Here is a 26,566-nt window from a genome sequence, read left to right as displayed (position 1 = left end):
TAAATGTTCTCATGAAATAAGTCATATGTAGAGCTTAATGTGTTTTATTAATGAATACAAAAAAACACTTAATAACAAAACCCTAAGAACTTTTACATTTAATACCTAAAATCAGAAATCTAGCTCCAAACACCAAATTTATATAAAAACATTTTTTACTATGTTTTATCACAAAAGACAAAAACAGTATACCCTTTAAATTTATGCCATCTAGTCTACTCAGCAATTTTCTTTTAGAGAGGAATCTGCACTTTCTGCTTTTCACGAGTTGACAGTTGGCTCATTTAGGCTAAACTATTCTAACACTGCAGCATATCCATTAATACTTCTCATTAACGTTCCTCAAAGTCAGTTCATCTTTTTGCGAGTTCGCTGTTACGCTGTCTTAACACTTCACACTTCCTGTGTGAAGCTGACACCCCATCAATGTCAAAAAAAAAAAAAAAAAAAAAAAAAAATCCAGCAAATAGTCTGCGTGATTAGTGCTCTTGTGCAGGTGTGTGCCGATAAAATTTCGTTTGTGCAGCTTTCGTTTTCGAGATATTAAAAGTTATAATTTTGGCCGATGATGTCACCAGCCTCCCATCTTGCTCCAGAACAAACCCAAAGTGGGCTATTTCGTTAGTTCTATTTGTGCAGGTTTGTGCCGTTAAAACTACTGCAGCGAAGTTGTTTTCAAGTTGGATATTGGATATTCGCGCTCCGCGGAGTGAGCGGCGCCTAGCTCAAGGTTGATCCGATTTATGAATGTTCACTTAGGAACTGTCAACAAATTGCCGAACCAAACACTCCTAAGAAAAAAATTTAATAGATATCTTGTCTTGTGACCAACTGACACAAAATTCACAAGACGCACTGTTCTCTAGTGAATTTTTAAGTCATACTCAATATTTTTAATAATTGTAATATTAAAAAGTTTGTATTTTTTTTCTTCAATAGTTTCCCAACCATGTGCCCTATTCACTCAAAATCAGTGTGAAACTGTTCTTCGAGACTGGAGAGATGAGGTACACTAATTTTTATTGCATTTGAACATTTTTGATATTATTTTAGCATTTTTTTGTCAAAATGTAGTATTTTTTCTTCTATAGCTTCTGGGTCATGTGACCCATTTACGCTGAATCAGTGTGGAATTGTTCTACTGTGAAGATGAGGCCTGCGACAGACTGGCGACCTGTCCAGGGTGTACCCCGCCTCTCGCCCGGAACGTTAGCTGGAGATAGGCACCAGCACCCATCCCGACCCCACTGAGGGACAAGGGTGTTCAGAAAATGGATGGATGGATGGATGGATGAAGATGAGGCACACCTAGTTTTATTCCATTTAAACATTTTATTCCTTGTCAGTGGGACATGTAAACTTTTATAAAACAATCGTATTTCTTAAATGTAAAATTACATACAAAATGTAAAAATATCTAAAATGGGGACGCTATTGAAGAAAAAAAGTAGTAGTATGGAATAAAACTAGGTGTGCTTCATCTATGGCGTTTTGGGCTGGTGACGTCATCGGCCAAAATTATAACTTTGAATATCTCGAAAACGAAAGCTGCACAAAATTTCCTCCAGCAATACTGGAGCAAATTTTAACGGCACAAACCTGCACTAACGAAGTAGATCACTTTGGTTTGTTTTGGGGCCATATGGGGGCACGGTGAACTCTGGATGTCCTAAAAAATAATTTTTAATATCTCAGAAACCAAAGCTGCACAAACGAAACTTTCATCGGTACAAACCTGCACAAACGGTGCACTAACCACTAAGATTATTTGCTGGATTTTTTGACGTGGGTAGGGTGTCAGCTTCACACAGCTGTCTTAGCGTCGCTGATTTGAGGTAGAAAAAACCCACACATATTTCTTTCTCCGTCCGGTTTGGAGGAGGGTGGGGTTTAGTGCTTCTCTTTCCTCACCAACTCCCGAGCCGTACACTCCGCCTTTCTGCCCACGGGGCCGAGCTTCCTTTCCCGGATTCAATGATTAAGATACACTCCCTGTATCAATTAGATAAAGTTTTAAGGGCTTTTATAAAAAGTTTAGAACACAAGAACTGCTGTGAACCCGGATACAGTCATGACATCTGAGACGTTCGTGCCACGTACATGGAGCGCACGGCTCCAACAGCTGCCTGGACATAAACCTCCGAGCTCCGACAACAAAGAGGAAATGTGACTCGTCAGCGCAACAGTTAGTCTGAGTCACGCAGTTTTAGCTACGGGGGATTAATAACTTCTGTCTGTGTCTGACGTGTGTTTTCACCGTCGCGTTGACTCACGGACAGACGCATTCAAGCTCATCTACCGGGACATCTGTCTCCGAGTCTGCTGAACACTGCAACTGCCGTTGTGAGGAGCGGGGCCGCGGCCGGGGTTCTCCGGCCCCTTTCAGGTGAAAGGCGTGGTTCTGGGAGGGAGCGCTTTGTTCAGCCTACACCTGACTGAGAGATTCAGTTACCCGAGCGGTCCGGGTTGAGCTGATAGCTGCTGTTAGCTTATTAAAATTCTAATAAATGGATCAGTTTAAAAAGCAAATCTAGGGTCACTCGGACTCTGTGAACCGTAATGACTTATAGCACGTATTTGAGTCTTGACCCCTCGGACCGACTAGAGGAAACTGGGTCAGACTAGTTTTAGTGCTTATCTGTTCATTTTAACTGGGAGGTCATGGCGCTGTCTCAGATCCAGTGCCTGGATGATCACCATATCAACTGGCGCATTAGCGAGAGCAAGCCGGAGTTTTTCTACAGCGAGGACCAACGACTGGCCCTCGAAGCTCTCATCACCAAGGGCCGCGATGCGTTCACGGACTACATCCAGAAACACGAAGTCCGGGAGTTCCTCTCGGAAGGAGAGCTGGAGCGTGTCACGCGCACCGCGGAGGCGTACCGACCCGGGTACGAACACCACCAGAGGCCAGAGACGCCAGGGCCGGGGAATTTGACTCCAGGGTCCGGGGAAGAAGCAGAAGACGGGGAGGTGTCTCTCGCATATTGGCCAGACCGGTCCGAAGCCTCGGTGGCGGAGTTGGACCTTGGCTGGCCTGAAGCCATCTCATACCGAGGGGTCACACGCGTGACCGTGTACACGCAGCCTCCCACTGAGGGTCACACGCACATCAAGGAGGTGGTTCGCAAGAGCATTGCATCAGCCCAGAAGGTAGGTGATAAGGAGGAAAATGGCAATAATAATGATTTTATTGGTAGAAGGTAAAAATAATGGAAGTTTTCCTCCAAAAACAGAATATACACATGAGCTAAATCAGGATAGCTAGAGACCCAAAATGCAGCTCAGTGATTCTTGAGAATAGGGACAAAATGGGTTTAAATTTTCCCAATTTTTTAAAAATTATTTCTCAACCCTGTGTATGCAAATATGACAACTAATGATTTGGAAATGTAAAGATGCTAAGGTGCAGGCTCCCAGTTGCAACATAAAAAAAAAATGTAATCGATCTGACTCAGAACTTTGTCATCACCATCTGACAAAAATAAATATAAAATAATTCTTTAATGACCGTATTAGTGATATTTTTACTCAGTTTTACAGACAAATGCTTCTCAAGAAACAAAAGAAATATTATTTAAAACAAGAACCAACAAAAAGTCCATCTGACGGAGTTGACACAGAACTGAAGGTGGTGACAAACTAGTGAGTAAAATGAAAAACTTGACACATGTGAAGTAATGCAATTTATGTAAGATACATTAAAATTAATTGCACATTTAAGTGAGATTTCTCAACAATTTCACTGAAAGAGTCAAAAAAACTGATGGAGTTGACGAAATGTCAAACCACCTCAATTTATATGATGTTATTCTGAAGGAGGTCATATTGTAGCTCATCAGATCCATCAAATCTTTACATTGTACCAAAATTAAGCTTTTATTTCACAAAATTTCATCAAAGTTTTGTAAATTGTCAGTTATGGAGTTGACACATCATGGTTGTGACAAGCACCTTAGGAATAAAACAGAAGAAAAAACTAAAGAATAACTTAAGCTAACCAGAGCTAACTAGCCTCTTGAGAAAGGAAGAGGTCATGGGGTCCTCAGAAGTTCTGGTGCCCCCCAATAATGCCTGATATTTTTTTTACATTCTTTTAATGTCTGACGGTGTTGACAAAAACTAGGGACAAATTTCAATTGAGTTGGAAAATATATAAAAAAATATTTTTAATTCAATTTACTGATACTTTTATAATTATTTATATGAATACTTGCACTTAATTGTCATAATATATTATCTTAGTATTTCTTTAATTGTTTAAACTATTATAATGTATTGAGTTCTGCTCCGGGAGGAGGGATTTTAAAGACATCATCCACCGACTACTATGTTTAAAATAAAAAAAAATATTCAGCAAACACAAGGAAAATATACATTGTTGTGCTCACATGACCCAGGTTAGTTTAGTCAGATATTTGAAAAAATTATATTTTGTGTATATTTTATTCAAATTTTGTGCTTCATCCATAGGACCTGTTTTGTCCCTATTCTCAAGAGTCACTGAGCTAATATTTCTTGTGAAACAATAAAACACAGTGCATCATGATTTTTAAACCCATTAAACGATATGTTCATTTTGTCTTTAAGCTAATCAAATGACATTTTCTTTGATGCACATTGTCTTGAGCTTATTAAAATTAGATCAAGACTAGAGATGCATACTATGATGATTAATTGAGGATAATCTTGTAAAGGATTGTAAACTCTATGGCTCATTGGTCAAAATAAGCTAAGCTTAAACTCAGTTCAGTGTAGCTTATAGCTTAATAAACTAAATGATTAGTGTTTTTAAAAAAATAATGTTTATCATTTTTAGCAAGTGCTATGTTAAGATAGAAGACTGATGATTTAACTTTATAAGGAGGAAATGCCAAAAAGGTAATCACTAAAGAATCTAACGTTCATATTTATGATTTATTGGTTAATGTCAAGTTGTCATAACAGACATTTTGAATAATGTCAACTTTGTATTAAAAGTGTCATAATTTACCGAATGACGCTTTATGACAACAGTCATAAATATTCATGAAGACTTATTGATGTTCATGACAGGTGTTATGTCATGTTTATGACAGTGTCATGTCAGTCTTATTCAACCCCCTTCAAATAAAGTGTTACCTGACTTTTCAGTTTAATTCTCACCATCTGCCACAATTTTCTGTCTCATGAATTTTGCTTCGCCCCATCCATGTGCCACCCCTAGACACGCCTACAGTGTTTTATTGAGACAAGTGTGAGCTTGAAGTGTCAGTGGAAAGAAATGCACTTGCGTCACTGAACGAGTTCACATGCCTGCACAATGTACATCACTTTTACCTTAGTTACTCATAAATCTTTAGTCTACAAAAGAAGCGAGAACCATTAAAATAATTGGACTCGGTTCAAAAATCATAAGTTCCTACTGATTGATTCATTTTCCAATTAATCTAAGAGAGGCAGTGCAGTATCGTTGGCAGATCTTTGGCAGAATAATTATAGTCATCTTGATTATCTTGTAGCTGTGCAGTTTTAAGCTTCTAGTTTGGTTAAGTCAATGGGACTGTTGTTTTTGTGCAGCAGAGGAACACAGTGTCCAGTCAAGCAGCATTTTATCACCTCTCTGCAAAACATTTTTTTTCTCTAACAGTCATCCGACAACACCTGTACTTACTGGACTGGAATAAATTTTTTCTTAATTTATTGTTAGATTCTCCAAAATTAATGGGTTTAATATTGTTGATATCAGTCTACTGTTATCAAACTGAACCCACCCTTGGAACAGGAAACGCTAACAACTTCTGGTTTCCTGTGTGTGTGTGTGTGTGTGTGTGTGTGTGTGTGTGTGCGCGTGTGCGTGCGCAGGTGATAGCTGTGGTGATGGACGTGTTTACAGATGTGGATATCTTTCGAGACCTTCTGGATGCGTCGTATAAGCGTAAAATCCCTGTGTACATCATTCTGGATATTGCTGCAGTGCCCTGCTTTCTTTCCATGTGTGGCAGAGCTGATATGCACCGGGGGCACCTAAAGGTCTGCATGCACAAACACACACACTATTTTGATGAGGAGCTTGGCTTGGATTAGATGACAAGTCTGGAGTCACATAAATGGAAATAATTATAATTAAAAAAGTTTTGATCACCCAGAGAACATATTCTTAAGAAAATAACTGTTTTTAACAATAAGATCACACTTTTAGATGTACATCACTAATATGAGAGATCAAAGTTCTTTATTGATGTAGAGTTGCAAGCTTTTGCCTGCAGGCATTTAACTTGCACCAGCCAGTCATTCACTTAACCCCTTTGTTATTGTTTGCCTCTGAGTTAAACTGGTTCAGGCACTAACAGAAAATAATTAGCGTTTCACGGAAATTTTCTACGGGTTTTTTTTTTTTTTTTTTTTTTTTAGACTGGAGGCCAGGAAGATGCTGAATACATTCCTGTCTGTGCTGCAGGCAATTACATAAACCACACACAGTCTCAATTTGCTGTTGCTTATAAGTTTCTTTTTCTGTTCCTCTTCTAACTTTCAAACAGCATTATCTGCTTTCTTAACTTTATCTCCCGTCTTAACTTTTCCCTCTTATCTTTCCTTTTTGTTACTGCGAGCTTTTCCAGCTCCTTTCTTTAGCTGCTCCTGAGAGATTTCACACAGAACTCTTGCTCAGCCAGGAACCACACCCTTATCACAGAACCCAAGACAAACACTACAGGGTGTGTCAATGAAGCATGACAGTCCAAGCTCTAACCTGCACAGACATTCAGCATCATGTGGAGGTTATTAAACCTGACTCTTAAGCAACAAGGAAAGGGTTTCTTTTGGGGCTCTCCAGTCTGTTGTTGCCATTATGTTTCCTTTGTGCATTAAAGGCCTTTCTGCAATGAATGCCAAACCCTGTAGAGATGTATAGTGTTAACATTGTATGTGTGTGTGCGTGTGTGCGTGTGTGTGTGTGTGTGTGTGTGTAGAATCTGCGAGTACGCTGCTGTGGAGGCTTGGAATTCTTCACACGATCGGCACAGAAGGTGCATGGTTCCTTGAACGAGAAGTTTCTCCTTGTAGATGGAGACAGAGCCATCTCCGGCTCATACAGGTGAGCAGCCCATGAGTTGGTTCTTTGACACTAACATACTGATAATACTGTGTTAAAGTATTGCAAGACTGCCTTGTAGGACTTTTAAGTCTAACTTTTTTAGACTAAAGGTTTGTCAGATTTTCTTGAGGTTTGAACAGTGTTTTTACATATTATTTTCAATACCTGACCATTTTCAGTGAAATCAAGCCACTTTAAATCTGACCTGAGCATTCAAGCACAAAAGGCTAGTGAAATCCAGAGAGAAACTAGTATGATGTCAACAAATAAAATACACTTTAACTTTTTTTTTAGTTTTATATCATGTTATAATGTTATCCTCTCCTCAAAAACACACCTGCAGTGAGGGTTTGATTCTTTCATGCATGTTTGAGAAATCCTTTTATTTCCATGTCAACCTTTCAGCCATGCAAAACAACCTAGCCCCGTCTTTGAGGGCATCATATCGGAAAGATCAAATATACTATATACAGTGAGGAAAATAAGTATTTGAACACCCTGTGACTTTGCAAGTTCTCCCATTTAGAAATCATGAAGGGGTCTGAAATTTTCATTTTAGGGTCATGTCCACTATGAGAGACAATCTGAAAAAAAAAAAAGAATCTGGAAATCACAATTTATGATTTTTTTTAAATAATTTGTTTGTTACTGCTGCCAATCAGCAAAAAAACTGGCCATCAAAGAGCTGTTGGCTCACCTCTAAACAGTCCACCTCCAGTCCACTTATTATTCTAAATTAGAAGCACCTGTTTGAGGTCGTTAGCTGCATAAAGATTCATGTCCACCTCACACAATCGGTAAGACTCCAACCACTAACATGGCTAAGACCAAAGAGCTGTCCAAAGACACCAGAGACTAAATTACAGACCATCACCAGGCTGGACAGGGCTACGAGGCAATTGGCAAGCAGGTTGGTGAAAAGATCAGCTGTTGGAGCAATTATTAGAAAATGGAAGAAGCTAAACATGAGTGTCAATCTCCTCCGGACTGGGGCTCCATTCAAGATCTCACCTTGTTGCGTATCAATGATCCTAAGAAAGGTGAGGAATCAGCCCATCACTACATGGGAGGAGCTGGTCAATGTCCTGAAGAGAGCAGGTACCTCTGTTTCCAAGGTTACTATGGGTAGTACACGAAGATGTCATGGTTTAAAATCATGCACGGCACAGAAGGTTGCCTTGCTTAAATCATCACACGTCCAGGCCCATCTGAAGTTTGCCCATGACCATGTCATGGGAGAAAGTTATGTGATCAGACGAAATCAAAATAGAACTTTGTTTGGAGGACAAAGAATGATGAGTACCATCCCAAAAACACCATCCCTACTGTGAATCTTGGGGGGTGGAAGCATCATGCTTTGGGGGTATTTTTCTGCACATGGGACAGGACAACTGCACTGTATTAAGGACTGTATTGTAGAGTTTGTATAGGTGAATCGGTCTGATGTCAATATCTGTATTGGTCCCAATATTGAAAGAAATTCCAGATTGGGTATTGGTGACAATATGCCAGATCTATAAGAGCAGATCTATTCTGTTGCAGTTTATTTTTTACGTTTGACCAAGGTAGTCAACCTATTGTTTTTGTCAGTTTCAGTTTCTGTGTTATTTATTTTACATTGGCTGTTCTACTCCTAGTTGCACTGACTGAATAAATTAAAGTTGTGTTTTTACATGTTTGACCAAGCTTGTGAAGCTGTTGGTGTATTGGTGCAGTGTCATTAAATACATTTGTAATTCAGTACATTCGACTGTTTGAAAAAAATCGTTTTAAATCAATTCAGCTGTTTTTCTGTAACTGATCGGTAGCAGCCGATATTAAATATCTGTATTGGGAGTAAACAAATCGGATCCCTGCATCCCTAGAAATTTGGGGGGTTTATATGTGAAAATGTCCAAGGAACCAACTTTAGACGACTGAATCGATTTAACATTTATAAAATGGAAAAAATAACAGCCTCTCTCAATCACAAGACTGAACAATTCTGTCAGTGGTGGCAGATTTGGGTAGACTATGTAAAATCTAAAAGATCTGATTTCATTTTTAGAGACCAAAGTTGATGAAATCTCCTTGGCAATCCACTCTCCTATGATAGCCATACTTCATAATTATTTTATACTATGTTTTTCGTTGGTGTATTCTTTTTTTGTGGTTTGCCTTTTACACTTCTAACTTAATTTTTTCTTTTCTTTTGTTTTGTCTTTCACACTCTTACTCCTTGCTTTATAATTTTTCTCAGGGAAGTGACGTTGCATTTTTGTTTTGACTATTATAATGCAATGGTCCACTTGTCCACCTTATTTCAAATGTTGAAGTTAGTTTTGTGATGTAGAGGCCCTAGGTCATGTAAATGATACTTCCTTGAGAATTAATAAAGATAAAAGAAAATGTCCAAGGAGTAAGAATACTTATGTAAGGTCCTTAGTGAATGATTTGTTAGAACTGTCAGTACTTCACATCATGTCCTCTTTTTTGACTCTCAGTTGACCTGAGAATATGATAAAGGAGTAGAAGGCAAAAACGGTAAAATTCATCAGTTATTGTGAAACCTCTGTACAAGCAAATCACTTTCAGAGATATTGCACCCTGTGTAATGGTTTCACTATCCAATGTTTTCTTTTCAGACTTGTTGCTGCATGATGCATTACACCCGTTATCATCTGATGCCAATTTAAATAAATTAGCCTGAACTTCCTGCATGCCAACACTGAAAACTTAGTCTTTAGTTCTGAGCCGTTCCTGCCTTCTGCATCACCACTGATTCTTCCAGAAAATTTCATCCTAGACAATTATGTAATTTGATCAAAACATAATTGGATGATGTTTGACTTTAGCAAATAGATAAACTACATTACATTATGACCCACGGTGTAGGAATCTGCAGACCAAAGCATGTTCAGTTATCACTGTAACCTTTAATCCAGGGGTGTCAAACTCCAGTCCTCAAGGGCCGCTGTCCTGCAGTTTTTAGATGTGCCACAGGCACAAAACACTGGAATGAAATGGCTTAATTATCTCCTTCTAGTGTAGATCAGTTCTCCAGAGCCTTGCTAACGACCTAATTATTCTATTCAGGTGTGGTGCAGCAGAGGCACATCTGAAAGCTTCAGGGCAGTGGCCCTCCAGGACTGGAGTTTGACACCTGTGCTTTAATCTATGTGTTATTCCAGTTTCACCTGGTCCTCATCCCGTCTGGACCGGAACCTCATCACCGTCATCACAGGGCAGGCAGTGGAGACCTTCGATTTGCAGTTCCGGGATCTCTACCTCATATCCCGGGGAGTGTCCCTGAGCAAGGTTTCCTTGAAGGACGAGCCAATCCCTGACCCACTCCCTCAGGCGGTACCGGCTCCTGTCCCGGCTTCTGTCGCAAGGAAACTCATCAATCCCAAATATGCTTTGGTTGCAGCGGGAAATCACACCAGTCCCACCTCCTCTGACCAGAACTCAAGTAAAAAAGAATCAAACTCCCAGAATCTTGCTGGGCTGAAGGTGATGAAAGGACGTCTTAAAGAAGTTATGGAAGAGGCGCCGTTACATCCGGGCTTAGTCAATCTGGAGAAAGCCAACTTAATCCCCTATCTTCCCACCTGGCCAGAGCCAGACCCCCCCAGTGACGTGATCGGCTTCATCAATATTAGAGATGAAAAGAGGGCGCATCAGGTTCACTTACAGAGGTCAGAAAGGTTCGAGGTTAGTCAGGCTATACGCTTCAGTGCACCACTGACTCAACTAGTGGCAGCTGAGGAATCCACCTCAAATCAGGACAAAAAAGAGCTAAAAACGGAAAAACATAGCAATCCTAAAGGTCCTACTGCTGTAGTTTCAGCAGAAAACAAGCAAACAGAATCTCCAGATTCCCCTCAGCAACCAACCACAACTCCACAACATAAACCACAACTGCCAAAGTCTCCAACCCAAGCCAAAGTTTCTGCTGATTCACAGCCTACACACAGCGCTGAAAAATCTCTAGCTATGGCACATGCAGGACCTCCTGTCCCCAAACGCCGCACGCTGCAGTTAGTCATAGACCCCACTTCAGCAGAGCACCCTGGTGAAGCTCAGGTCACGCTGATGAAAATGGATCAGGTTGATAATCTGCATACAGAGCGCACTCACAAGGAGCTTGTGCCCAACCGCAGCCAGTTAGCTTCAAAGAACGATGGCAGAGACTCGGGCAGCAATGAAGAGGGGAGCCAAGACAGCACTAAGGTCATATGTGACCAAGCAGTCAACGAAGACCCCTCAAGTGCATCGACGGCATCAGAGGAGGAGTTCTATGACTGTCCTCAACAGGAGGCCAGTGACCTGCTGATCAACGGCGGTCAGACTGGATCTGGCAGAGGGCCGTCCCACGGAGACGGACTCAACATGATGGCTCGCTTCTCTCAGAGCATGCTGGACCTGCGGGAACCCCACCAATCAGAGGGAGGCGCTTCCCTCATTCGTCAGTCCCAGCAACTACCCAGACTGCAACATGCTTCCCCACACCGTCACCTTGGACAGGTGAGCACACACTACAGATCTACCCACATGCTAGTCTGTATGAGGTGCTAAAAGAATGAGATGGTCACAGAAAAGAACTAAAATGACCTATGATCATCTTATAAACTCTGTATAGCTTTACTGTGTTTTTGGGTGTGTGTGAGTTTAGGTTCTTCAGTTACCAGTCAAGACAACTTGCTTTGTAGAACTATTTGATCCAGGGCCTTAAAAGCCTAACCCCATGCTCTCTTCCACATTTTCTCAGGTTACAACAGAATTTGTTGTTGTCATGAGATTTTGTGTGAAAGACCCATACAAGGTAGCATAAAACTGTAAAGAGGAAAAATATGATTTACAATATTTAATAAGTACTTTCATTCAGCTCCCATTTCACTTATACCATAAATTAAAATACAGTTAAAGCATTTGCTTTCAGAAGTCAATGGCCTTTATTAATTGATTATATAATCAATTAATAAAGGCCATTGCTCTCTAACTGTGGAGAGTGAAGAGTGCCAAATTCCAATAAATAACTTATGAAATTATTTAAATGTCATTAATTTATTAAAACTGAAAATAAATACACAAATAATGTATTAAATGGATTTATTTCCAGTTATAATAATTTCACACATTTAAATTACAAATTATTTTTGTAATTTCTCACTTTTTGCTCTCCGTATGCAATATAATTTCAAAAATAAAAGTTATACTTTTGCAAAGAAAACAAGTTTCGGTAACACTTTATTTGAAGGGGGTTGAATAAGACTGTCATGACACCGTCATAAACATGACATAACACCTGTCATGAACATGAATAAGCCTCCATGAATATTTATGACTGTTGTCATAAAGCGTCATTCGGTAAATTATGACACTTTTAATACAAAATTGACATTATTCAAAATGTCTTTGTTGTGACAACTTGTCATTAACCAAGAAATCATTACTGATATAAATTTGTTATAAAAGTATAACTGATTGCATTTTAAAAATGAGGTAACTTTATGTTATTAAAGGTAAAGCTTAAACAGTAATGATTTCTTGGTTAATGTCAAGTTGTCATAACAAAGACATTTTGAATAATGTCAATTTTGTATTAAAAGTGTCATAATTTACCAAATGAAGCTTTATGACAACAGTCATAAATATTGATGAAGGCTTATTCATGTTCATGACAGGTGTTATGACATGTTAATGAAAGTGTCATGACAGTCTTATTCAACTCCCTTCAAATAAAGTGTTAGCCAAGTTTCTTGTAAAATGAGGCCAGCAGAGTCTTTTCCATCCACATATAAAAAGTGTGGAAAAACTGACGGCCCACCTAAGAAAATAAGCTAAATGATATAAAAGAACATTCCATAAACCATTTGGATCAATCTGGTGGGAAATATCTATACTGATGTTGCATCAAAATAGAGCAACTGTTCAAACCAGCCTGACTCTATATTGTTTATATAATTAAAATATTTATTATCTGACATAATTATTGATCCAGATTAATACATTTTGAGAAAATGATGAGCCTGTAGCTCTGGAGCCTGCGGTTATAGGCCCCTGCCCTGAACTGACGGGCTCAGACTCATTCAGAGAAGCAGCCCAGAGGCCATAAGAAGACGTGTTTGCTGCAGCTTCATGTCTTCTGCATGATGCTGGGCTAGGAGGGTGAAAAGAGCTGATAAGATAGATGGAGCTAAATCCATGGCAGTTCAGGAAGACAAACTTTTTAGACACTGTAAGACTTGAGACTGGGACTGGGATTCAAGCATATGACCTTAAACATATAGCCAAGGCTTGGATTTAAAGTGCGTTAGAATGGCCTCGTCAAATTCCAAATCCAACTGAGAACCGGTGGCAAAATTTGAAAAGTTCTGTTCAGATTCTCTAAATCCAGTGTGACAGAGATTGAGATATTTAGAAAAGAAGAATGGGCAACATTTCTATCTGTGGAAAAAAGTGGCAAGGAGGTTCCAGCTCTGATGCATCCAAGCGAACACCACACCTTTCAGCTTTTTATTCCTTAATGACTTTCAAACCATGCATCATTCTCACTTTACAAGTGTGCAGTTTTATGTCACAAATAGTGACATAAAATTGTATTAAACACATATAGTGACATGTGAAAGATTTAAATGAGTAGGCATACCTTTGTATGGTGTATATTTTAAGTAAATCTTCAAAAAAGGAAAATTATAGGATGTTAGATTTATGTTTATATATTTTGTGTAATTTAAAATTGAGTAGTTTTCTTGTTTTTTAGTGTGCAATAAAAAAAAATCAAAGCATGCTATCATCAATCCTTTAAAAAATGCTGAAATATATTTTTAAATCTAAAAAAATAATCAATGAATTACAGCTATCCTGCATGACCTTTAACCTCTTCAGGTTAAAGTGATCACTGGGAAAGTCCTGAGCTTCCCCAAAATTGCAATAGACTTGTAAAAAAGGCACATGGACATGCAAGCAGCACACACACACACACACACACACACATACATGCACACACACACCTCTTTTACAAACTGATGTCAAAATCAGTTCATTTCATTTCTGATAGCAAAGCAAGTTTCTACCTGAATAAACGTGAGATGTTTACCTTTGTTTTCTTCATTAAAATCTGTGCCAGCATGTTCAGTGTGTGTGTGTGTGTGTGTGTGTGTGTGAGTGAGTGTGAGTGTGCGCACCTGGATAGAGAGCTCGGCTAATCATACCCGGCAGGATGATGAAGATGAAGGGCAACAACTTTAGATAAGCGGCAAAGATCGACGCTCCCTTCACATGACTCATGTTTTTAGCTGACAGTGATCGTTGTACAATAACCTGGATGTTCAAAGGAAATAAAACGGGAACAAATTATTAGATCAAGACACTAAGTGAACAGATGGGGTGAAATAAGGTGCAATCTCCTTTGAAATAAAATGCAAACCTGTGTTTTTCGGAGACAATTCAGATATTCAAACTTAGGGGAAAAAACACAGAAGTCTTAAACACTAACACAAAATTCTGATAATGCCTACTTTAACTTATAGGTCAACTGCAGAAATGTACATAGAAAAATAATTTGGAATAATCATATAGATAATCATTTCAATGAACCAAGAGTTAATTTTTTCATTATGTCAAGTAAAAATAATGATCCAACTTAAAATAAAATCCCACTTTAAGAAAACAATAGGTTACAAATGGCTTTTGTCATGTCATCCTGCAGCATGTCCTTTAACCAAGGCAGATGTGTGTTAAGTCTTGAACTGTGTACAAGAAACACACCAGTTGCCTACATTTGCCCCTACCAACTGTCAGAACAATGGTTAAGCCATTAAAAGCAACAGGAAACTGTGACAAACAAGAGTCAATTTACACCTCCCACCAGCTGGTGGGTGTCCCTGAAATCCCAATCCCATTTTCACCCCCTGCTCCATGTGTGGATACGCAAACATCAGCATTTGACTCGGGCAGCGCAAATGTGCTGTTGTTAGTTGTCGTTATGCTATCACCCTTTTCCAGCAGTTTTTTCCCCCCACAGTGAACAGGGAGGGATTAAAAAATATTCTCTGAAGTTTACAATTAGAAAACTACTTTAAGTTTATTACTGATTTTGTCAATGCATTAAAAGATTACATGTTTTCCACATTTTACTGAGGTTCGTAATAATCATGTAAGAAGTTAAAATTAGAATTTATAGTTTACACTTTACACATCTACAATGAGATTAAAGACAGTTTCACTTGTAGCAATAATTTCATGTTCTTAGCAAGTGTTCCTGCTTGCTAAAATGTTAGATTGTGTTATAAGAGGATTTGAGCAGTTTTCAAGCTAGTTTTTTATTTTAGACGCAAGACAGTTTTGAAGTCAGAGTAGCACCCAGGAGCAAAAGAATTGGTAAAAAAAGATCATCTGTGTGACTTTTGTAAATACCTAAAGCATAAATGACTGGCTACATTTGTTCTGTCATGTTTGAGATTTTTAATGGATATGGCTGCTCCATTTTTGTGTTTTTTTTTTTTTTTGTAGTTTGTTTTTATTTAGACATCTTGGACACCTAAAAATTAAGGCAATTGACACATTTAAAAGATATATTTTTAAATGTATCTGTTAAAAATAAACCATTTTTACACAATGTACATTAATGATTTTGGTAAGCAGTCATTTTGACATTAACAGTGACAGAGGTGAGCAAAGGGAGTTTATTGTATCTCTCTAGACATAGTTTATTTGCACGTCGTATTATGGTTTAGCTTGTGGAGCAGCGAGGTAAAAAGATGAAATAAAAATGTGACTGGCTTCCTATTCCTTTTTGTACTTATAGAAACTGTTCTTAGCAGTTTTTATTTTCAGTTTGTGTCTGATAAGATTGTTGGTGTGTTCTCTACTCTGTTCAAGAGATGACAAACTGCAGTGAGAGAGAAATATTTTTGAGTTTACTCCAATTACTTTGGTCCAGACACTGTGAAATAAAACACTGATAAAGAGCATAGACAATGATGTGGAAAGCTGAAGAGGGTTGAAATGGTGAGAAATTCTGCAGTTATTGCATACAGAAATATTATTCTTTAAACAAATAAACCATTTCTGCAATAGTGTAGTTTCACAGTGGAAAAAAGTTGCAGACCTCTAGCTGGGAGCATTGGAGACTTTTTTTCTTTTGCCATTTTCCCCACCAAGTTTGGTGGCTAAATAAATCAGTCAGCTTTGTTTGACACACTTTTAGAGTTTTAAGTAGGTAGTTATTTTTTATAGCTTATTTTGTGTAGATTCCTAAATAATGAAGCCATAAGCTTGACGCTCTCCATATTTCACTTTTGGTCCACTTGATGACAAAGCAACAAAAAACAGACTGGATCCTCTTAAAGTTAAACGGTTTACTTCAAAAATAAAAATGAAACAAATGTTACTTATCCACAAAAAGAATAAAGAATAAAACGAAAGAGGTCAAAAAATTGTGTGGCTCCACTCAGGGGCGCAACTACATATTATTCAGGTGGATGTGAAAACATAAATCGCCCCTGCCCCCCCCGAGACGAAGACGCGTGAAAGGTAGAACTCGCTACATTTACGTGTACGAGGTGAAGGAGCGTAAGGGCGCGGAGAAGTGTATGCGAAGGCGTCATTGGGGCGCCGCCCCCTCCAGACGGGGATTTGACGCCCCCTCTGGTGCAGCGCCCCTATGCGTTGCATGAACTGCATACCCACTTTTTGCGCCACTGGCTCCACTCCAACTGCGCATCTAGCCACACCTTTAAAATCTTTAACTGCAGTTACATATGCACATTTACTGGAGGGCTTTAGCATAGTCTATTGCACATTACATTAGACCAGTGGTGCCCAAAGTCGGTTCTGGAGGTCTGGCATCCTGCATGTTTTAGTTCACTCCCTGGTTTTACACACCTGGATCCAATGGTGGCTCATTAGAGGTCTAAGAAGAACATTGACTTGCTGAGGAGGTTGTTACTACCACTAGGGAGAGAATAAAACATGCAGGATACCGGACCCCTGCATTACACTATGCTAATGCAATGTGCTGTGCATTTAAAAAAAACAACAACAAAAAACTCTAAAGGGTACTGGGGGCATCAAGGATAAAAGGGGCAGTGACTCAAGCCCCCCCTGCACGTGTCTGGGCCTTAAATTCTCTAATACACTACTCAAAAAAATAAAGGGAACACTCAAATAACACATCCTAGATCTGAATGAATGAAATATTCTCATTGAATACTTTGTTCTGTACAAAGTTGAATGTGCTGACAACAAAATCACACAAAAATCATCAATGGAAGTCAAATTTATTAACCAATAGAGGCCTGGATTTGGAGCCACACACAAAATTAAAGTGAAATGTTCCCTTTATTTTTTTGAGCAGTATATAAAATTTGTATCCACGAGGGATTTAGTTGGTAATCATTTTTATCTTAATGAACAAATTATCATAAGAAATATAAACTTAGTTTATCCAAAAAGTCTGAATGAACTAAAACTGAATTTAGGCTTCTATATTTTGTTTTCCAGCTTATAAAGAAAATAGAAAGTCATTCACTACAAATTAAAAGTTTATAAACACTGACTAACTCTAGAAAAGCTAAAAAAATGCTTCAGTGACATTTATTTCAAAGGAGTTTATTTATGTACACAAATTAAAGGTATTTTTGTGGCTTCAATAAAATGGTTTGTTTTAAGAGTTGCATATATTTTGAAAGGATGCTAAGTAAAGTGAAGCAGTCTGTAAGGTTTATTAAGGGGAGCTTTGATTAGTAGAACATAAAAAATATCTTGGAGTTAAGTTACTTTCTGATATGCCTTTATATTGTTATACAATTCCAACCTAATTTGAAATCACTGAAAAAAATAACTAATAAAATGCTTAAATACTTGTTTATGAAAACTGAATACATAACACCTTGTGGTACTCAGTCGGTCACTCATCTCTGTGTATTCTGTCTCTGCTTCTGTTTCAGACCTCAAGGTCTCCAGCTCGTGATGCGAGGATCAGGGGACCCAAAGTTATCCTTGCAAAACCAGGAAGTTTCCACCGCCCTCCCCGGACCGCTGGGCTCGTGATCGGAGGACACCGTTACTGGCAGGGGCAGTTGGTGCCGCCCGACTTGGGCCAGCTGCAGGTAGAGCCCCGCTCTGGGAGGTCGCCACGGAGACGCAGCCCCGGATACAGGAAGACATCGCCTCAGCCAACAGCCGACCAAATGGGGTTGTTTGGAGTGTCTCTGTCAAAACTCAGCTCCTTTAGAAATTTGAAAGGGCGAGCAGGAACCTCTCAGAAAAAAGCGTCTCAGACTAATAAAGCTGCTAGGTAGAGCAGTGGCTCAGAACAGACCAGAGTTTGCTGACAAAACTTCCAGTTTAGAAACTCGAAACTTCAGGCTGGACTCGTCGCTGTCATCTCCATTTTAAGACCTACAACACAGTCTAGGCCTGTCGCGATAAACAAATCAATTAATTGCACGATAAATTAAAATGAGCTCGATAATAAAATGAGGACAGTACTATTGCTCGTTTGTTTTCGTCGTCTCTCTCTTTCGACCTGAGACTGGATGATAGAAAGCTCAATTCTGGTGCCTCGAGTTACTCCTCCCCTCCCGTTTCCTTGGTAACGGCTAAACACACAGGGAGCTAAAAGCCTCAGTCTTCCTCCATTCAGGCTGAATCCAACACAAGGGACAGATAGTGAAAATGACAGTTTTCAACTTTCTTGTGTAGCGCTGCTAGCCTGCGTGTGCACCTCTGCGTGTGCGAGCTAGAAATTTCACATGAATGAATTGTGCTGTTCGCTCATCGGGATAAGTACAAGCATCTGTCGCCTCGCTGCACAAACTCCATAGAAATAAATGGAGAGGGAGCAGCGATATCTCCAGTCGTCACTGTGTGACCATTACCTCAGTTACCTGCCGGGCTCCTGGTCTCCTACCACAGAGCGTAGCAGAAAGCCCAGTGAGGAGGAGCGAGCTGGGAAAACGCTGGTTTAATAGCTGAACGTGACAGCTGCAGTCTGAGAGCGCTTCGGATTCAAACTGGATGACCGTGGAGAACCACTGAACCTGTGGAGCCGCTTCATACTCCTCTCTTCCCTGCCATCAATTGGAGGATCTGAATGTGAACAGTGCCTAATGCAGACCCCTTCCACTCCCCTCACATTTTTTTATATTTGAAAGGTCTTGCAGTTCCAGTGTTAAATGGTCTTTTGAAATGAGTTTGACCCCTTAGAGGGTATATTTGCATTGTTGGACAATTTTTATGCTATTGGTTAACAATCGTCTCAAAATGACAATATTATAGTTTATCACAATAATTTCTGAAACAATCATCTAGCAAAATTTGTTATTGTGACAGGCCTACGCACAAGAACTATCTATGGTAAGAATACATCTCTGTGAGGAAGAATATTGGGTAGTGACAAATCAGTTCATATTTGTGTCAACAGAAATGCAAATGTACCACAGATAATTTGTGTTGACCAAAAGACTGAAATGTTTTCTCCATGTAGTACTACATCCAGTGAGCTCCAGCATTCTTCTCTGCCTAACCAGGCACTTCAGTTCCCCCCATAGCATGTTGAGCTTGGACTTATCTCAGTTGCTTTTCTTTTCCCTTATGTTTGTTCATATCAAACATGAACAGATGAAATGTGTCTACTTCTGGAAACAAATCAGCCTTTAGCACTGACAGCACTATGCTTGGTTACACAAGGTTATGTTGATTACTTTTACATATTTGACAAAGGTTGTTGATAACCTGTGTAGATGTAGATGTAATGTCAAGTACTGTTACGGGACCAAAAATTAATGTTTTAAATAAAAGGAGAGACTGTTGCTTGGTCAACTGTTGACTCAACCAGCCAGAATCCAACTGAAGAAGACAGTTTAAATGTTTCAAGATGGGTTATTCAAGTGTTTGAGATGCTATTTTATGCTTGAATAGCTTCACTGATAGACCAGCTGCACAAACATGCATATAATAATCTTTTCCAGCATCCCATCAGATTGTTTTTTTGCAGAAAAAATTTTAAGTCCTGAGCCTAATATTGAAGTTTGTGATTGTAACATGACAGTGTTCAGGTATTCAAGTTTGAGTCAATACAAGCATCCATGGATTATGGAGGTCTACACGTTCATGTCTGTACTTCTTGGAGGACAGATAAAACAGCTGTGCGTTTTTCAGAGGTAACAGTTACTGAACATAGAATAAGAATATTCTCACTAAAATGGAAGAGTGAGCTTCTTCGGTCTGTTTTGCCTCCACTAGAAGAATGACTTTTTTCAAATTTCTCAACTTGATGACTTCTAAGGGTCCACCAAAAGGCCCTGAGGAAGACATTTCTTCACAATGTTTGAATTTCTTTAAAATAGTTTAGCCTGACTCACTAGCTTGTCAAGTGGATCAACCAAGTTAATTAAAATCAAAATTCACCGTCAACCAAAAAAGCCTCTTGGTTCTACAATACATCAAACTTAGAGTCTTTCTACATGAGCTGAACCAAGCAGTAAAATCTTTGGAGCATTCAGAAAAAAAAAATCTCAAACCATGTGGTCTCTTGGTTAAAATTTCCTTAATCACATAATACACTGTTACAGCTTACAATATTTAATAAATGAAAACCTAATTTCAGCTCTGTATGTACTTGGCATGTACCTGGTCTGTGCACCAGTACCAGGTGGCTAGTATGGTGAGCCCTAGTGTCATGCCTGGCCATGGCAGGTCTCCGGTGACGGCGTCTCTGAACAGGTGCATGGCGTCGGCCCGTGGCAGATGGCAGGTACTGTTGGGGATAATTTTACTTGGGACCGCGATGCTGTAAACTTGCTCCAGATTGTTGTAGCCACCTATCTTGTTAAAAGCTACACACACACACACACACACACACACACACACACACACACACACACACATTAAAACTCAATACTTGGGTATTGTTGTAATATGCTGAAGTTGTCCTGAAACATTTATTATGTTTTTCTTCGTTTTCAGTCCAGTCCTTTTATCTGGCCATACCATGTTGCTCAGGGTGAGACCCAACCAGTAGCCCTTCATGAATCACCATGTGGTCCTAATGCTATGTTCCAACTATCAAGCTGTGTCAGTGTTTATCTTTTTTTTATATACAGAACTAGATCAGGGGCTCTGCAGTACTGTACCACTTCAGGAAGCTCTCCAAGTATCACCATATCTCACTGGTGCACCATAAGGAGTCACTGGTTGTACTGAAGCCTGTATTGGACCTCACTGGTCCTTTGGAAATGTACAGTTACTGGACTGGAAATGAGTGAAAACACAGATTAAAGAAAAATGTTGAAGCATCCTTGTAATGCCTCAAAGACATGTTCATTAAGCTCACTTCAACACACCACAGGATCACCATTCTACCTGAATACAAAGCCTGGAGAAAATGGCATTTAGACAACACTGTATATGTTTATGTATTTTTTAGATGGAATTTGCCTTGAAATGATACAATTTGCCCATACCAGTAATTGTTAGGATGATTGCACCGATGATCATGATAAATGTCTGTAAAGTGTCTGTGTAGATGACAGCAGCCAGTCCACCTGGTTAAAGGGAAGGGAGGAACATTTTCACCAGTCATTTGTTTTCAGATGTCTTCCAAATGACTTTGTAGTAACTATTACAGTCAAAAACAAATCTGTTAACAACAAATGAATATAATTATTATTAATTACATCATCAGAGGCATAAAAAAAACACTTGTGCATGTCATATTTTGGATCTAAAACCTAAAAAGCAAAAATCAAAATGCAATAGATGCAGTTTTACGATTGTGTCTACCTGCTATGGTGTAGAGAGCAGTGACCACCAGCATGAGGACAGTGGACAGATAGAGGTTCCATCCCAGGCACACCTGGACAAACAGGGCTCCAGAGTACAAGTCAGTCTGGCCGAGCAAACAAAACACATTTTTAATGCAGGCAGTAAAAGTTCATTTTGAATTTTTTTGTTGTTATTTTTAGCTCTGGTGTTGTTGCACTTTTCCTCTTGTCACTTTGTTCCTGCTGTACCGATATCTTGGTGAAGACGGACAGCAGGAGTGAGAGGACAGCGAGGTATGTTCGGATCCGTTCCCCTCCAAAACGACGCCCCAGATACTCTGGCATTGTCACGATCTGAAAACACACATTTTCACATTTTTAAAGGTCCCACAATCAGTGACAGTTTCTGATATGGGTGACATGGGCCACCACCCTGAGCAGCATCTTGTGGGGGTGGAGTCCTAACCTGTGGTCACTCTAGCTTTAATAACATAAAGCTACATAATTTTTAAAGTGTAATCAGTAATACTTTTATAACAAATTTATGCCAGATTATGATTTCTTGGTTAATGTCAAATTGTCATAATGAAGACATTTGTCAACTTTGTATTAAAAGTGTCATGATTTACCAAATGACGCTTTATGACAACAGTCATAAATATTCATGAAGACTTATTCATGTTCATGACAGTCTTATTCACAACCTGTCAAATAAAATGTTTCCGTCTCATTGAGCAAATAAAACATGCATGGTAGTGGAAACCTAACAAGACAGGGTCATCTACCAAAACTGACAGGAGAAAATCTGTTAGACAGCAAAAGACTCGAGACAAAACGCAGAGGTTCACCTTCCAACAGGACTATGTCCCTAAACATAGTCCTGGTCAAAGTCCAGATGGAAAAGCAATTGAGAATCTGTGGTGAGACTCTTGTTCACAGATTAGATGTGTAAATCTGATAGAGACAAAGGAATCGGCAAAATCCCCTTTTTGCTGATGACAGCAAAAAGGGGTTTTACAGAGTATTTAACCACATGAAAGCTTTGTAGCTTGAGAAATTTTGGGGAAAAAAAAAGTATGTGAATACTTCAGTTATTAAATATCAGTATGATGATTGCTGACAGCAGACAAGCTTAATGAGTTCACATTACTTAAACTGAATGTACAACATTGAGGTATAGAGTAACCTTTGACATTTGTTTTGAAATAGTAGCTGTGAGTGGAACACCCTGTTAAAGAATTTATAAGGTGGGGAATCCTTGTTTGAAAAAATGTTTTGGCACCTAAATGCACCTGCAGAACTAGCCTTGACAAGAAAACACACGTGTGTGTGTGTGTGTGTGTGTGTGTGTGTGCGTGCGTGCGCGCACGTGCACGCGTGTGTGTGTGTAAACTAACCCCAGAGGAGATGTAGACAGGTACAAATATCCAAGCGAGTGCCAGCAGCACATAAGTTGCCTGAGATTGGGCAAACAAAAGAAATGATTTTGAGCAGATTGTAAAAAAAAAACAACACCACATGATTAAAATCTGCTATGAGCACTTTAGAAGAAGACAACAATTTCATGTCTGCAAGGCCGGACTGGGCTGGGTTGGGTTAGGTTGAGGCATGAAAAAAACTGACAGGATACAGCGCAGGCATCCTACCAGTTTTAAACATGTCTTTGTTCTAACAGCTGCTCAAATGGAGCAACTGCCTCCTCAGCATGCCATGAAGTTCTGCATTTGATTCTGGTGTGTGGAGCCAGGAAACACGCTAAAACATGCAGGAGACTGGCCCTTGAGGCCTGACTTTGGACATCGCTGAGTTAAAGGGTCGCAATGCTGCCACTGCTGTTTGCTGCATGTTACACCAAACCTGAAGGTGATTTAATATTTCAAGTCCTCGGAAAGAATGGATACAAAAGCTGCAAATCCAGATCTTTTGTTTGCAAACACAAAGGGGAGATTAGTTTTTGTGCTCTGTCTTTATCTTTTTTTAAAACCATTAAATGACAAAAGAAATAAGAGATATCAGCAGGCCGGATGTGTTTCATTCCAAGTTGTAAAGTGTCTGGTCACCGGACCGATACGGATGGATCCTGTGCTCTTTACTCACGTTCCATTCAAATCCAGCGACAGCGATTCCGCCAGCGGCCCCAGTCCCAGCCAGGCCGATGAACAGACCCGAACCCTCTGAGCTGGCGAAAAGAGACGAGCCAATCTGTGCACCAAGCAAATATGTATTTAAAATAATATTATTAAAGTTAATTTGTTACACAAACAACGGATTTTCTAAGATCCTAACAACTTTGCATAAAAATAAATATCTTAGCTGTGCTTTTATTTATAGAATACTGTCTGACCCCTATATGGAGGTTCATTTTAAACCTTATTTACAACAAATCCTAATACAGGGCATAGATAACTGTGGAATAGTTATATCTAAATTGTAATTCCGTCTATGGCTCTGAAAAATGTTAAAGATAGAATCACAAATGATTGAGTATGATGTTTGCCACTGTTGTATTTTGGTTGGCACTACTTTATGAAGCGGAAGGTTACGCGCTTATAAAAACAATCAAGGCGGAGCCTCCTTCTCTCTGTGTTGAGGTCTTGTGCGAAATTCTGTTCCCCTGTGAAAATCAGCTGAGTGAAGCTGACACCCCACAAACCACTCAGACTATTTGCTGGATTTTCTTTTGACGTGGGTGGGGTGTCAGCTTCACAGAGCTGTGAAAGCTGTTCTCCTAGTGTCGGGAGCGTGGATTGCAGCCAGAGAGGCAGATATGGCGGATATGACCATTTTCACGACACTTCTGATCGATTTCAGTGTAAAAATAACTAATATAATCATGTCAAGGTTGTAACATTCAGTTTAATCAGCTGCTGTTTAAAAAAGAAGCAATAACAAAATCGTAAAGTAAATAAATAAACGAGGTCTTGTGTGGACGTCTTCTTACCCTCTTTTGTGTTGTTTTTTCATTGCCAAGAGAATCGGTCTTTTTCCTACTTTTGTCACTCAAGCCTGACAAAAAATTAAGTCAACAAACACAGTTTTCCAACACATTGTGTGAATTTATAATACTATCACACATAACAGTCATTGAGAATTTCAAAATGGTTGCTCTTTATTTGCCAAAGCAATGAGGAGTACAGGGATATTTCAGCAACCAAATAATCTGTTCCCCCTCCGTCTATAGGAACAAATTAATTTACCAACAAGTCTTTAACTGTGCTTATTCCTCTAATTATCAACAAGAAATCCTGTGATTTTGGTAATATTTGCTCTTTATTTGCCAAAGTTATGAGGGGGGAACCATATATTTTAGCCACCCATGGGTCATTATTATTATGAAGCTCCAGTTATTATTTCCAATGTCTCTGTAACTGGTGTCGCCCTGTCGGATCATTTTGCTGTTATCTTTGAATGTTCTTTATCCGTTAACCCACTTGGACAAACAGCTACTATCACAAAACTTTCACAGAAAACACAGCAGAAACATTTAATCAAATCTACTCCTCTTCCTTGTCCTTAAGCTATAATGACATAGATAAGTTGGTAGATGATTTTCAGTGCAAACTTTCAGATATCATTGAATACATTGTCCCCATTAAAGTGAAGGTTGTGTCTGGTAGGAAGAAATCTCCATGGAAAAATGCACAAGCAGTTCTATGTGCAAGACAACTCTGCCGTAGGGCCGAACGGAAATGGCGTAAAACTCAACTGCACGTTTATTATGACATCTACAAAGAAAGGCTACGTAACTATCACTCAACACTAAAACATGTAAGAGAGGCTTTCTTTGCAGATGTCATAAACAAAAACATTAACAATGCTCAAGCTTTATTTGCTACTGTTGACAGGCTCACAAACCCTCCTATGATGTTACCACCTGAATTTCAATCTAATGCCGCCAGCTTCTTTTCAGAGAAAATTCAAAAGATCAGAGGATTAATCTGCACATCCACTCCAAAGCCAGTACCAATGCTGTGCTCAAATAAAACAAATGCAGGAAAAATGACCCAATTTCAACTACTTCATTATAAAACCCTAGAAGAAATTATAAGTCAGTGAAGCTCCAGTTCCGGTTGTCTGGATGTCCTACCCACACATTTCTTTAAGAAAGTCCTGCCTGTCGTTGCTAATGATCTGATCCAAATAGTAACTCATCGCTCTCTTCAGGTGTTTTCCTCCATGCTTTGAAAACAGCAGTTATCAAACCACTGATAAAAAAGAACAATCTGGACAAATCACTGCTGCAGAATTACAGGCCGATCTCCAACCTCCCATTCATCAGCAAAGTTATTGAAAAAGCTGTTTTTAAACAAATAACTTCCTAACAATAATGAATCGCTTTGACTCCTTCCAGTCTGGTTTTCGTGCTCACCACAGCACGGAGACGGCCCTTGTAAAAGTGTTCAATGATATCCATATAAATACAGACTGTGGGAGAACCACAGTGCTGGTTCTGTTGGACCTCAGTGCTGACCAGGACATTTTACTGAATCGACTGGAGAGTTGGGTCGGACTCTCCGGTCCAGTGCTCCACTGGTTTGAATCTTACATAAAGAACAGGGATTTCTTTGTTTCAATCAGAAACTTCTCATCAGAGAGGTCAAAGGTCACATGTGGGGTACCCCAAGGTTCAATCCTAGGATCCCTCTTATTCAATATCTATATGCTAGCTCAGATTATAACAGGAAATAAGATTAGCTACCACTATGCGGATGATACACAGCTCTATATCACGATG

The 26,566-nt window shown here is 39.3% G+C and overlaps 2 protein-coding genes across 2 annotated transcripts; one reads left to right on the top strand and one right to left on the bottom strand.

Moving 5' to 3' along the window:
* The first annotated feature begins 1,865 nt into the window (after window positions 1-1,865).
* fam83gb (family with sequence similarity 83 member Gb) lies at window positions 1,866-19,879 on the top strand. The gene is made up of 5 exons (XM_015025190.1): window positions 1,866-3,153; window positions 5,845-6,012; window positions 6,954-7,078; window positions 10,249-11,584; window positions 18,013-19,879. Exons 1-5 carry the CDS (start codon window positions 2,662-2,664, stop codon window positions 18,364-18,366), a joined length of 2,475 nt encoding a protein of 824 aa, XP_014880676.1. The 5' UTR covers window positions 1,866-2,661; the 3' UTR covers window positions 18,367-19,879.
* LOC106942018 (sodium/glucose cotransporter 5-like) lies at window positions 14,065-24,048 on the bottom strand. Its single transcript, XM_015025191.1, has 7 exons — window positions 23,929-24,048; window positions 23,229-23,288; window positions 22,081-22,185; window positions 21,851-21,956; window positions 21,532-21,612; window positions 20,699-20,904; window positions 14,065-14,383 (listed from the first exon to the last, which is right to left on the bottom strand). Exons 3-7 carry the CDS (start codon window positions 22,174-22,176, stop codon window positions 14,195-14,197), a joined length of 678 nt encoding a protein of 225 aa, XP_014880677.1. The 5' UTR covers window positions 22,177-22,185; window positions 23,229-23,288; window positions 23,929-24,048; the 3' UTR covers window positions 14,065-14,194.
* Between the last annotated feature and the right edge of the window lie 2,518 nt (window positions 24,049-26,566).

Source organism: Poecilia latipinna, unplaced genomic scaffold (assembly GCF_001443285.1).
Source record: "Poecilia latipinna isolate Pla-1442-1.1 unplaced genomic scaffold, P_latipinna-1.0 Scaffold3987, whole genome shotgun sequence".
Classification (NCBI taxonomy): Eukaryota; Metazoa; Chordata; class Actinopteri; order Cyprinodontiformes; family Poeciliidae; genus Poecilia; species Poecilia latipinna.
This window is presented reverse-complemented; position numbering and strand designations above follow the sequence as displayed.